Consider the following 13,599-nt stretch of genomic DNA (forward strand, 5'->3'; position numbering starts at 1 on the left):
AGATGCAATGGCCTTTTCCCAGAAGCCTTCACTTTGAAGAAAGCCCAGATATCCAGACATTTACCTCTTTTATGAACACATTACTGCCCAAATTGTGCAAGCATTGCCCTCCTTCTTCTCCAGATAAACCCAGCACAATCCTCCCCCACACCACGCCCTTGATCCTATGTGGTAACTAGAAATGCAAGGATGGTCAGAGAAAAAAAAAAATCACTACAGAAATACGAAATAGTGGAGGAACAGGAGGTATTTAGGAATCTACTTTCTAAAAAGTGTAAGTCTAACAGCAGCAGCAATGAGAGAGCAATAAATGAGTGCGAGAGGCCTAAGGGAAAATTGCACCTATGCAGGAAAATGTAAATTTAGAGGAAAGTCAGTGTTCAAGCTGCAGGTAAGGAAAGACATGTGAACTAAGTCTCTTTTCAACAGCTACTTGGATTTACAGGCTTTTCAGCAAAATGAAAAAGCAACAAAAACCACCCACCTATTAGAAGAGCAAGATCGAAAATTAAAAGGATCAAAGGAATCAAAGTATTTGTTCACATGCAGAAATTCAGAAGGACTGCTGGAGAAAGGAAGAAATAAATATGCTCACAATATACGTGCATGTTTTCAACACCTAACTCGAAGAACACTGACCATTGGGAGAGACAGCTAAAAATCAACTTATTTTCAAGCTGATTCTCTAGCATTGTTTTTAGTGATACCTATTGTCAATCTGTTTTACTTGAAAACAGATTGAGACAAAACTATTTCTTTTTGTTTTTAAATAGGTGGGATGGAGAAATTAAAAATTAAAATTAAAAACTACGAGAAATGCCTGAGGAACAACTGAACTGACCAGGTGTTGCGGAGGGAAAACTGTCTATTCTGAGTGCTATGTTCTCTTTATAGGGTTTAATCTACTCCTGTTATTACAAGCACAAGTTGAAATTGCACATGACAGGGATATGCACTGTAATCTAACAGCAAATTCGGGATTTGGCAGTTCAGTCTTTGAAGCCAGGATTTCACCCCTGAATTCCAAGTGCTGATCTGATCGCTCTTGGTTTTATAGCAGAAAAGCTCCATTAATTTTCATGAAATCATGTCTGCAAATTACATCATTGTAAATGAGAGCAAAATGGTGCTCTCTTCTGTGATCTCCCAAATCACAGGTTATTCATCTACTGCTGTATAGAGTAGGCCAGGATACTTATTAACTCTAGACCTTGAAGAGGAGTAAGATGAAATGAAGGCAACAAAGGCAAGGGGAGAATATCAATCAAATCAAAATACAGGCTTACAGGACTAAAACTAATACAGTATGTTCTGGAAATAATACAACACAGAGAGTGCATTATTACCACTCTAAAACTCTTGAAAGGTGTTATTCATTTATCTAAAAGTTAATGTCAGCTGTGTAAAATCTACCTGTTTTCCCTCATCACCTCTGCTTCCTTTTCTTTCACAGATGCTGGAGACTCTTCAAAGTCGTACGAGAAGAGGTGAAAAGGAGTATGTGGCACATAAGGCAATTTCTCCATCATTGGAGATGCCTTTGGAGTAATGGATGCTGATGAATTTTGGGAAGAGCTTAGCAATGCTGCCGCAGGTGAAGATGGTGATGAAAGGACAGAATTATGATGAGACAGAGATGAGTCAGGCACAGAAGAGGAGCTGCTAGAAGAGCTCTTCGCTCTAGAGCAGGAGAGAGGCCTCTCAGCTGGAGAAATGGCACTGGAGACGGCTGAAGAATCAGAACACCAGGAAAGGTTTTCATTCACAGACTCCCGCGCACCTGGGACCCCACTGCAGGAGGAAAACATCATGAGAAAGGGAAGGGAAGGAGAGAAAAATGGGGAAAAGAGAGATCAATAGATAGTACCACTTGGAGGAAAAAAAATAAAGTCAAGGAGAGTCAGACAAACAAAAGCTTCCCAAATTTAGACAGTCATAATCTCTTTTTAATAAAGTAAGAGAACTCAAATCTTTGTATCCCAGTGGGATTCTTCTTGGGATTGGAAATACTGAGGAATGGAAGCGACTTAGCTTAAAGGAATGGAAGGGATTTAACCCACAGGCTTCAGAACTGATTTTCATGAACCTTTTCACAACCATTTTCTGAACAATTTTCAAATATTTCAAGTTAGGTTGTAAGTATTGTCAGAGCAGAACAAAGCAGTGCCAACATGCTGGATAACATGGTCCACAGAGCATAGATGCTTCAAGATACAATCTGCGTGACTGCCTCTTGAAGGCCAGATATCTGATTATCATCCTCCCTGGTGATCTGATATTTTTACTAAAAACACTCATCCACTAAAGATGAAAATAAAAAATACTCAATCAGCACTGTTCTGTCAAAATTAAGGTTTAGAATGATTTCAAAAGCAACGCCTTACCAGATCATTTGTCTAGGTATGAAGGCACTAATTTCTCTGGGTGTCAGCATCCCATGTTGGTGTCAGACAATGACTTGCAGAGTTGCATCAAGTGCAACAGAAAGCACACCTGCTTTGCTCTAGTGAAGGCAGGTGTTGGTGAGTGACAGAAGCAGAAAGGCAGGTGAAAAGCCATGGGATCTGCACTCCGGGATATCTGTTTTCACTAGTATCTCCAGCATAAACACTGTGCATGGCCTTTGAGCTGGATCAGGTGGCTGATTTCATTCTCCTGAGACCACCTCTGCAATCCACCTACAGGCATGCAAGGCATAGCCCTTACCTGAGGAGTGTGCGTTTGGCACAGAGTATGCAACAAAAACAGAATACATGTTACATACGTTAGGATATTAGGAAGTTAATCATTAGGTATATACCAGGTAATCGTTCTCATGACAGAAGCACAGGGCAATCTGGACACCTTCATCTATTGCACCGGCTGCGCATGACAGGAGTCACTGAAGCCAGGCTAGTCCTACCCTTCCTGACAGCATCTAACACGAATGGCCAGGGTACAGATCACCTTTGTTACGCTACAGTGACAGCGAAAGGAGCTATTTAGTAAAGTCATGGGAATATCGCCCAGTTATCTCACAGTGACTATTATTTTAAAAGACCGATGACCTAAAAGCACATCATGCCCTTTACACGGCTCTTCCTCGTTTTTATTTAAACAGTATTTTAGTATATTAATGTAATTTACTAATAACTTGTGTCTTAGCTTTGACTTTTAAGAATTGGATTTGAGGAAATTATCACTTAATTTTGAAATTTCAAGCAGCCATTGGCAAGATTTGCAGACTGGAAGATATTAATAACAACAGTACAGTATTTTCTTTGGAATTCGCACATTAAACAGTTTCCTTTCTTCCTTCCATGCTGTATAGCGTCTGCATGAATGTGGTTTATTTAAAAAAAAAAAATCCAATCTCATTTGCCGAGTTGCAAAGCCAAACAATTTAACCTAAATCAAATGGCTGTCTGGAAGAAAGAACATATTTTCTTTCTTCCAATTTACTAGGATAAAGTTGCCAGATGCCAAATCCATATATACCTCAGAAATAAGTGGAAAATCTTACATGAGAATATTGTTTTGATAGGTGGTTTGTTTATATCCATATATACACAGATGGGCAGGTATGTATAAAATGATCTGTATCTATCAGCTTTGCCTCTAAGTAGTTCTTTCCTGTTAAACATGAACAAAATTGATAGAAATCATAGGCAGCATTCAAAAAATGTCGATCTTCTTCATAGCAACAGATATTGCTAATAAGGTTGTATCATGAAAATAGGGATGAAAACCTAAGAAACCAAGCAACATCCTAAGTCGGTGAAGCACTGCAATGTTTCACCATTGCCTTAACTAAAAAGATAAACCTAAGCCATGCTTAGAAGTTATGCTTTCTGCTAAATCTTTTAAGATTTGTGAGTGTTACTCATTTTGTACAAAGGCAGTGAGCGCAGACAGTTCTTAGCGCATTGAGCCTACACAATTAAGCATGTTTCCATTAACACACACACACACCAACAACGCTTTTAAATGCAGAAAGATTTCCTTGGGGGGTGGCTTTAACAAGTGATCTAGGAATGCAAGTGAAAAGGTAGATGCTGCTGCACACTGCGCTGGTCAGTTCATGCCAGAGGCTGAGGAAAACGTGGAGGGACAAAGCTGAATGCCGGTACCTGGCTTTGACCTGCCTACTGGCCTCTTCCTCCCCCTCATCCTCAGTATTGGGCTCTGTGACTGGCTGTTCTTCTTCCTCCTCTTCATACTCTTCCTCCTCTCTGAGGCCAGACCAAGGAAAGAGGCATGCAGTGGGATGGAAAGAGAAAAGGTGGAAGAGAAAACGATGTGAGTCCCCAGAAAAAGAAATGCCATGAAGTTAGAAATGGAAGGAAAACACTGGGCTGGGGGGGAGTTATGGCCCCCCTGTGTTAGACAAACAGCCACCTAAAACTTCCCGCTAAGTATGTGTTGGTGTAAGGGTAGCTACGAATACAAAAATTGTATCCTCTTCCCTATTTACATTTTTTACTATTAATTTTTAAGACCCCAAAGATGCCATTGTTTTTTCTGGAGCTTGGCTTTCCATTTGCTGTTGCCCTACCTGCAGAGGCGTTGATGGAAAACATTCATGACAATATCAATGTTCAACTTGTTAGCCATTAAAGCTATGTCTGTCTGGCTTAAAGGACAGTACATGCTGTGTTGGCATAGGACAGCTGGCACTGGACATCACACTTTCTGAATTAACACAAATAAAACATTTCTGTTAAGCAGCCGATAGCTCAACTGGAAAAACTTAGAAATAACAGAGAGACCAAATCAGTTCAGGACTATTTGCAAATAGCAATATTTAAGTTATCAGATGCCAGTACATGAATTATTTCAGTAGAGAGTCATTAGTACGGTCAAAGCAGGCTTCGGTTCAGCAGTAATTCTGGCAGAGGAGAATTCTAAGTCACATATAAAAGCCTCCATAACCTACAAACCACATAAGTAAACAAGAAAACTATATTAAACAAAACAAAAAAAGGCTACTTTGTCTGCCTCCTCTCCCTCTCATTTATGCCCTTCCTCCTCAAACCAACAGACTTGTGGAAGACTTAGAAAATATTCTCTCTTTGGACTTCTTTTGCATTTGCAGTTGATCTCCACTTGATTTAATGATGACTACCATTAGGTTACCTTCCATGCAAAAAGTAAAGCATACAAATAGTAATAAAGTTTGTAAAACACTCATATTCCTTGCATTTTCCTGAAAGCTGGTTTTCTTTTCTCTAATTCTAAAGGGATACTCTGTGCATTTTTTTCCATTTAGAATTAGTTTCCATGTCATAAGAGTAATGAATATTTACAATGTGAGATCATGAACTCATCGAGTGCAATGCAAAGGGTCAATCCAAAATTTGTTGCATTTGTATGGAGTTGGTTATAGAATAATCAGGAAAATGGCAGCACCTGGAACTTTTCCAATGCTCTGGCAAACATCTATAAGGTAGACACTTTCAACCATTCCTAAGGTATCATAGTAACACAACCATCTCAGTTGTCGTCTCTCCATCTCCCTGTCTTCTCCACAAACATACATCTCCCCTACAGATACACCTCTCCACTTCCACATGTGTATACATTGTTATACTAAAAAAAACAACCCCCAAAAAAGGAGTTGACCAGGGAGCACTCATATCATCCCTTCTCCTTACTAGCGAGCAGCTCAGTACTAGCTTTGCTATTATCTCTTGTGAAAGGCAAACGTCTGCATCTGCCAGTCCTACAGCAATCACATTTGGGAAGTAACTCATGAAGCTCTGTGAGATCACGGTTCTCTGATAAGAGCACGATGCATCCTATAACGCTGATAGCACAGCTATTGCTAATACGAACAAGAGCGGGCTCGTTATTACTACGTTTTAAGCTCCCACCAGGTTTCCAGATCAATGATGTCAAATTCCTTGCTCTCCTCAACTGTCTCGAAATGCCCAAAATAGTAACTGAAATAATCATTGGATATGGTGGATCTCATATATTTGAAAGGGTTCTTTGAGAGTTTATTCATTCAGACGAGTGCACGGTAGTAAGGACAGAAGTTTATACAATATGGGTTGAACTGGGAACCACTGGAGTTATATTTGCACTGAATGGAAAGAGAAGGTGAGAAGAAAAAAGCATCCAGCACTGAGAGGGTTAGCTCATGGTTAAGGATCACTTCGTAACACAGGATCATCAGTCCCCTAAACTAACATTTGCCATGTGAGCGACACATCCTGGGTATTTTCCTTGAAATCTCGTCATCCTGTCTTTACATCTTGTGTTTATAACCCTGAACCTACCATTTAAAGTCTTGATACCAAGTCTTATTTACCAGAAGCGAAAGCTATTCCCTTCCCCACTGTTCAGAGTTTTTGTAATCAGTATTTATCAGAATAGGGTATTTAATTGGTACCTAGAGGCCCAAAACTACTTTTACCCTAGAGCCTATCTCCCTAGAGCTAGCCAAAGTTTGGAACTAAATAAGGACTTATTATTCTAATTTTAGGCACCCATTTTTGAAAATGCTGAGCTTCTGTGTAGAAAGTGTACAACTGTCAAGTGAACCATATATTAAATACCACAGGTGAGCAGTAATCAATTAAAATACAGTCATCTGGGTTACTTAACGCTTTGCAAAGCATCATTCTAATCCATTATTGGGAAAATCTGATTCCCATACAACTAGCTTAATTATAAATATGAAAACACCCTAAATTAAGCCTATGTGTAACAGCCTTCATAAAATTAGGATATATGACCAGTCCCTCACAAAAATTTACTGCACCTGACCCTGGAAGGACTAGTTGTCTGCAAAAAAATCCTGAAAACCAAGCAGCTTTTAAAATTACAACAGAAATGTCCATATAAGCTCAGGTTAACAGCTGAAAAACAAACCAGGAAACAGAACTGTGATAACTCCATTTCCAGAGCCATCAATGACATATTTTCCATAAGCACTAGCGTTTACTTAAAAACATGATTAAAATAGAAATAGCTCTTCAGAATATATATAAGATAGCTATGCTTAAAGTACCTTAGATTTTTACATACATGCTTCTTTCAGGTAAGCTGTGCAGTACATCCAGCTGAAGGCTAAGTTATAAAACAGGGAATTAATTTCATCTTTAAGTCAGTTACTGGACTGAAAACCATTATCCCGTAAAGACCAGTTTGGGACCTGTAAGGTTTTGGGTTCAGTCTACAGGTAGAGACGCACTCCTGCCTACAATGAGAAACAGAACTTAGATCAGGAGGTGATCTGACCTACATGGAGCTGACGGGAATGTTTAGCCCCTGTCCTCCTTCATGATGGGTCATGAACTATTAATAATGTCACATGAAGGAAATACTTCTGTCTGCTGTGATGTTTATCTGCAAGTTTGTCTTATGAAGCAAGAAGTCAAGACCCTGCTTCTCAGATGTTATGACTTGCTGTACTCTAAAGGAGCAGATCAAGAGTAACAGCCCCTTAATTTGTATATTATTTGAGAATATCATATTTCAAAAGAAACATGCATGTACAGCAACCCTGTGTGGCACACTTGTTTTTGCAGCTTATAATCAGACATTAACACATCCCCGATGGGTACTGTTTCCAAGCTGAGTATTTTGTTGGAATTCACTCTCTTATTGAATATTGCACATATATCTGAACTGTGGATAACAAAAAAATAAACTGAATTAACTGGGTGGGCTCTAAGATGTGAGCATATGCAAATGATACACACCCCCCATCCGCTCAGAGGGCACACCAAGCAGGTGTTACACACCTATTAGAGTGACTGGCTTGGCAGACTGGCATTCCCAACGCTGCTGACAGCAGACAGCAATAGTCAGATGCTGAGATCCGAGATGGACAAAATCATGAAAATGAGTTTGTTTATTGCTGACCCAGAAAGAGGACCTCTATAATCACCTGGCTTAGCTTTTCTTATGACAGAGGCTGGAAGTTAAGTGATGTCTTCACTCCCCTCCAGATGTCTAGGAAGAGTGAAATGTCTCTGGGCACCCATCGTCATACCTTAATTGGTGGATTAATTTTAGAGATTCCAGTCAGACAATTCTCCTGTCAGGACTCTTTCCTCAAATCTCCTTAACTTCCAGATCAAAAGCTTAGAAGAAGCTTTGATTGCCAAGCTCTCTTCCTCTGCTAATATCACCTCTAGGAGGAGAGCAGGTGCACGGCAAATTGGCTGGAAAAGCCAGAGGAAGGAGCTGGCTCTGCGTGTGTTGGCTGCAGGGGTGACCGGTGTTGTGCATGGAGGTGGGCACGGTCCCCAGCCTGCGGGGGCCAAGTTCAGTTGAGGGAAACTTGCAGAATGGAAATAAGCGTGTGCTTAGGAGAGATGCTCAATGCTTGGAAAGTCCTCTTTCAGCAACTAAACTGACAGTTTCAGACCCCTGGACTATCCCCAGAAAGTGGATCAGATTCAGATCAGAGGAGAGGGGTAAGCTCACAGGCAGGAATCAAGCATGCTCTTCTTTCAACCAAAGCAATAGTGGCAGTTGTTTCTCAGTATTGTTAGAGAACAGATATTCTGTCCATGAAAACAGGTAGTACCTGCTAGCTAGATCTTTCCCAAAAGGTAGAAAAGGAAAATTTCCACTTGATTATTTATTGAAACAGGAAAACACCAACTACAGACATGACATTCTTATAAAGCTAAGAACGTCAAACAGACGGATGCTCAAACAGAACAGCAGACTTGTGAATTCACCCGGACCCTTCAGGGTTATGTGTTCATTTTTGTATGCAATGGAGAAGGAATGACGTGGAAAAGCTCACCATCCCTCCCACATACACATGCAAATTTGGTGTCAATGCAATAGTAGAATTAAATTAAGAAAAATTATTCATAGGGAGGTTTTCAACTAAAATAGGTTGCAGAAGCCAGCATGTTTTTCAGTAGCGCAGAGGAAACTATCCTGTTCAACAAAAGGCAAATATTTATCCTGAGGCAGGGAGGAAGGGTTTCAGCTAATGCTGAAGGATCTGATATATTCAGCTAACCTTAAGGCTATTGCTGGGTTACTTCAGTTCCATGATAACAGCACCAGATTAGAAGTATTTAAACAAAAGCTTTATAGCAGTGAAAACAAATTGCAAAACAATCGCTGTGTTTATTTTCATCTTTAAAATGGATTACTGCTACAGGCTAACACCCCCACCAAACAAACAAACAAAAACCAAAACCCCCAGAAATCTTTATAAAGTATATCACCAGTCACGGCAACTAACATGCATCTACTAGGGCACAGTTTTTGCTCAGTTGTTTCAACTAAAGTTTGACATGAAAGTATTTATAGCCCCTTAAAATAGGTGCGTGTTTAAAAAGACTATGAAAGTGCAGTTTATGGATAGGAAACGACTAGGACATCAAAATGAAATCTAGGCAAAGGCTTTAGAACTAATGGATTAACCTTTCTCCTTTTTAAAATAAATTTAAAAACAAAAGAAATAAAAAGAGTGCAAATCAAACTTGTCCTGCTGATATTAAATAGCTACTCTGAGTTGCAGACACGGAAACACTAACACACAGAGACTGATGAAAGGAAATGATAATCAAGGGACTCATCTACAAGTTTAGAAAGTTTACAAGTTTATGGCAAAGTCCATAAGATGCTAGGCATCATACCTAACACACACCAAACCTAGCCACAGCTAAATGATTTTAAAATGAAGGCACCATTCTGAAGACACTGGATCTCACTCCACAAGAACTCAAAGCACCCAAAAATGCTCTCTACCTTACTGGTCCCTAGAGCTGAACAAGCTTATCTAGCCACTGTCCTCTCCAGGCTCCTCCCAAACTCTTCCCTTCACAGAGTTTTCATGAATGCAGCTTGAAGAAACTCAGGCTTTCTTTGTTCTAGCTTGTAGCCGAGAAACACAAGTTTCTCACTCCCCCCCTCCAAAGAAAAACCCAAAGGTACATCTAATAGAAAAATCAAAGGCTGTGCTGAAGGAAAAAAACCCAAAACCCAAAGCCAGAAAATAAGCATGAGCACAGAAACACATTCTGCTGTTTGGTATCAAAGGAAATTTTTAAAGTGTAAGATATGCTTTAAATCATTTTAATTCAGGAAGAATTTGACCACTAATGTTTGAATAGAACAGTAGGAAAAAGGATGGTCTTGCCATAATTAGGCTACCAACATTTTGGTCTGCACTTACAAGGCACATAAAAGTTAATTCATGGGATAACAGCACATTAAAATATCTCCCTTTTGGTATATGATTCCCATTCATGTAGGGCTCACTTAACCTTTACTGAAGTCTTACTAAGTACTTCCTTCTTAATTTTGCAGGTTACCAGACAAGGCCCTAAATGTACTTCTGAGCCTTTTGCGACCACCCAGAGAATTACGTAGAAATTCCCAAGAAATGTGAACACTGGACTTTGGTGAAAAAAGGGACCTTGGAGTCACGAAGCAACCCAGAGAAGAAAGGACCGGGGAATTGTAAAGCTATCGGCCATTATTCCCACACTCTGAAAGTCACCTTATGTGCCATTAATTACTGATGAGGAATTTTCTCTCTCCCTTTCGCTTTGTAATTAAGTCGAGTGCTTTTCAGTTTAGCTTCTTTAAATTACTTTAATTTAAACTTTCACTGCCTTTCAGAGGAGCAGCGCCTGACTAGGACTACGGGCCACATTCAATGAAGTAAGATCACCATTAGCCATTCCACAATATTATTCTAAATGAAATACTACAGTTGATCTCACAAATCTTTCTTTCAAGGTTGTTCCCCTCCCCCCTTCAAACCTCTGACCTGTTTTACCTCTTGCACAGCGCTTGGAAAGCTGCTTCTCCGAAACCCTCACAGGTGAACAAATAGAAAATGAAAAATGTTCCATCAAGGAGAGATCTTTACAAGTCACAGTGGATGTAATTTTATTTTCTTTTGCAATTGCTTGCCACTGTCCTCAATTTATGAGTGAAATTCCACTTTCATAGGTTAGACAGCACAATTCATAGCCAAATTCCTAAGTCCTTGTAAAACAAACAAATGCTTTGGTACACTTCTCTTTCTTCTTCCCTTCTTCTATCCTAGCTGCCAGAACAGATTCAACTAGTCTTTTATGTGAAAGCCAAAAGTGGTAATAATTTAAATTCATCATGTATTACTCTGTATAAAGATATGGCAATTTACTTTCCTCCTCAATTAAAAACAAAATGAAAGAAACCACCTATTAAGCCCCCCCCCATTTCCATTCCACTGCTACCTGTTATAGACCACTGCAGTTGCTGCAATTATGTGAAGATGAAAATACATGAAATGATATGGATAACAACTTTCTCGTGAAGCCTCAAAATTTAGCCTTGTGCACAGAAAAGGAAACTAAGATGCATAATTACCAAGGTCAAAAGGAAAATCATCTTACTATTTCTGTCCTAAAGAAAGACAACTGTTCAGAAAAAAAGTTGAGGAAATGACAAATAAGGTAAAGTAGGTGTGTTCTCTATGCCTTCATGATATGCTGCTCTTTATCTTTAGGTTACTCTTATTTTCTTATCCCTAAAATATGATCAGTAACAAATTTTCACACCTAAATAATACCTAGGTGATGCCTTCACATGTTTTTAATTGACGCAGTTGCTTTATTTGGACACATCAAAGCAGAACAAGACAGCAGAGTATTGCTTAAGATACTGGCAAGGCTGTGTGGACGTCAAGAGTCCCAACTCTCTGATCACTGAACAGTGCTGCTGTTTTTACATCTGTATGAGCAGAAGAAGTAAAGAAACAGAATCATGATGCAGAGAGACTTTAGGAGCAATAAATACTGAAACATATACAGAAAGAGAGAAGAAACGGTGTTTTCAGAGCTTGGAACTGCATATTGGTTGACACTTGAAGGTTACTGTTATTACCCCTTACTTCAAAGGGAGGGATCTGGAAATGGCATCCTGCCAAACTGCGGTCTTTTCTTCCTCCCATTGCATCATATGTGTAAAAAAAACTTTCCTGGCCTCAGAGGATGATGTTTGCAAATACCGGGAACAAACTGTGGAGGTGAACTCTCTAAGGCATGTATAGTCCCGTGCATAAGACACTACTGTGGACCTCCAGAGAAACGTATTCACATCCTGGTTTGGCATTACATTTCTTCAGGTAGTTCACCAAAGCTAAATACCCAGTGGAAAAAAAAAGTAAAAAATAATTAGGCTAAGTCGCACTGTGCTTTCATTTGCCATGCAGCTATAATCTCATTTAAGTTTCAGTGCTTTCTTCATTCCTCTTGAAGTTCAAACAGGGAAAATCTACCATTGCCTTTACAGCAAAGTACAGTGCTGTCAACTGGACTCTGCACGTATACCAAGTATAAAACATTTCCTTTCAGCAAGACCCACAGACAGCAAACAGTACCCCTACTACAAAACCTGACATTTCTACAGAGGTATTTTAATTCAGATAAAAAGTGCTAGTATCAACCTGAGACAGTAATAACACCAGTACATGAGATAGTCATCAAGCTGTAACTTTTAAATATTTTTTTAATTATTACTCATGCATTAATGGGTCAATCCCTATCTATACATCAATGGAGTCTTTTCTTTATGCTATGGCTTTGAAATAAAATTTTTCTTAACCTGTCTCATGTGTCTTCCTCTACTGCATTTCTTATAGGAGCTTCCAAGATATTCTTACAAAGAGTAAGATCACAGATTTCACATTTTTATTCTCCTTTCAAATCTGCTTGACTTCTTGCTTCAAATAACCCTACCTGCATAAGAGAAATAAACGTGTCTTCCCTGCCCCAAACCTAAAAGAGCAGATCAGATTTTGTATGTTAGTGTTGTCAAAGACTAATAAAGGTCTGATGCTATGAACAGATGCTACCTTACCAAGCCTTTTAATTTCATGGATAAATCTTCTTTCCAAACCCACTGCTTTTACATCCCATTTCCATTTTTGCCCATACTAACCAAACTGTGAAAAAAGTTAACATTTTCCCCATAACTTATCATATGTTGTCCTGTTTCAAAGCCCCTGCAATGCTAGGTAGCTCAGCTCATACACATATGTATTAAAGAGATCCTTAGCATATCCACAGATGTGTGACTGCATTTATCCTGGAGATGTTTTCTTTGTCTAGATTCATGCCTCAGTTGTTTTAAATATCCAAAACCAGGAAGCAGAGATAAACGTCTAGGAAAAAAAATACCTTTGTTTCCTTCTATTACAGCAATAAAAATAAATTAATTTCTTTTCTCTTCTGGGCCTTTAATAACCCATATCACAGCCTGAGTCCTGCATTAAATGCTGATACTGAGTCTCCCCGCTTTGCTTTTTCATGCCTATCATACCGCTCATCATATTTGTCACAGACAGCAACTCTAAGAGATGTGGAATGTACCCATCCTAAATAAAATAAAATAAACCCCACCCACCACTGTAACCAGCACTTTGATTTATAGCCATAAGTATTTACATAATCAAAACATTTCACATAGTGTAGTGGAAAGTCACCAGAACTTGAAACATCATGACAAAAACTAGAATTCTGCCATAGTAAATGCTAGAGAAAAATCAAAGATTAGTTATGGTTTAGGATGTCTGAAAATATGGAAAATAATAATAATAATAATAATAATAATAATAATAATAATAATAATAATTTAAAAAGTCTC

The 13,599-nt window shown here is 39.0% G+C and overlaps 1 protein-coding gene across 13 annotated transcripts in view; it reads right to left on the reverse strand.

The window, feature by feature from the left end:
• The window catches only part of FHOD3 (formin homology 2 domain containing 3), a 414,659-nt gene that overhangs the window by 99,846 nt on the left and 301,214 nt on the right, over positions 1 to 13,599 (reverse strand). The window contains exons 12-13 of one of the 13 annotated variants that reach the window (XM_072852999.1): positions 4,110 to 4,211; positions 1,414 to 1,791 (exon numbers count right to left, since the gene is read on the reverse strand). The exons of the other annotated variants lie outside the window; for them this stretch is intronic. Coding sequence (XP_072709100.1) covers positions 1,414 to 1,791; positions 4,110 to 4,211 — 480 coding nt within the window. The remainder of the gene's footprint in view (positions 1 to 1,413; positions 1,792 to 4,109; positions 4,212 to 13,599) is intronic. 13 annotated transcript variants of the gene reach the window in all.

This window comes from Ciconia boyciana, chromosome 2 (genome assembly GCF_034638445.1).
Source record: "Ciconia boyciana chromosome 2, ASM3463844v1, whole genome shotgun sequence".
Taxonomy (NCBI): Eukaryota; Metazoa; Chordata; class Aves; order Ciconiiformes; family Ciconiidae; genus Ciconia; species Ciconia boyciana.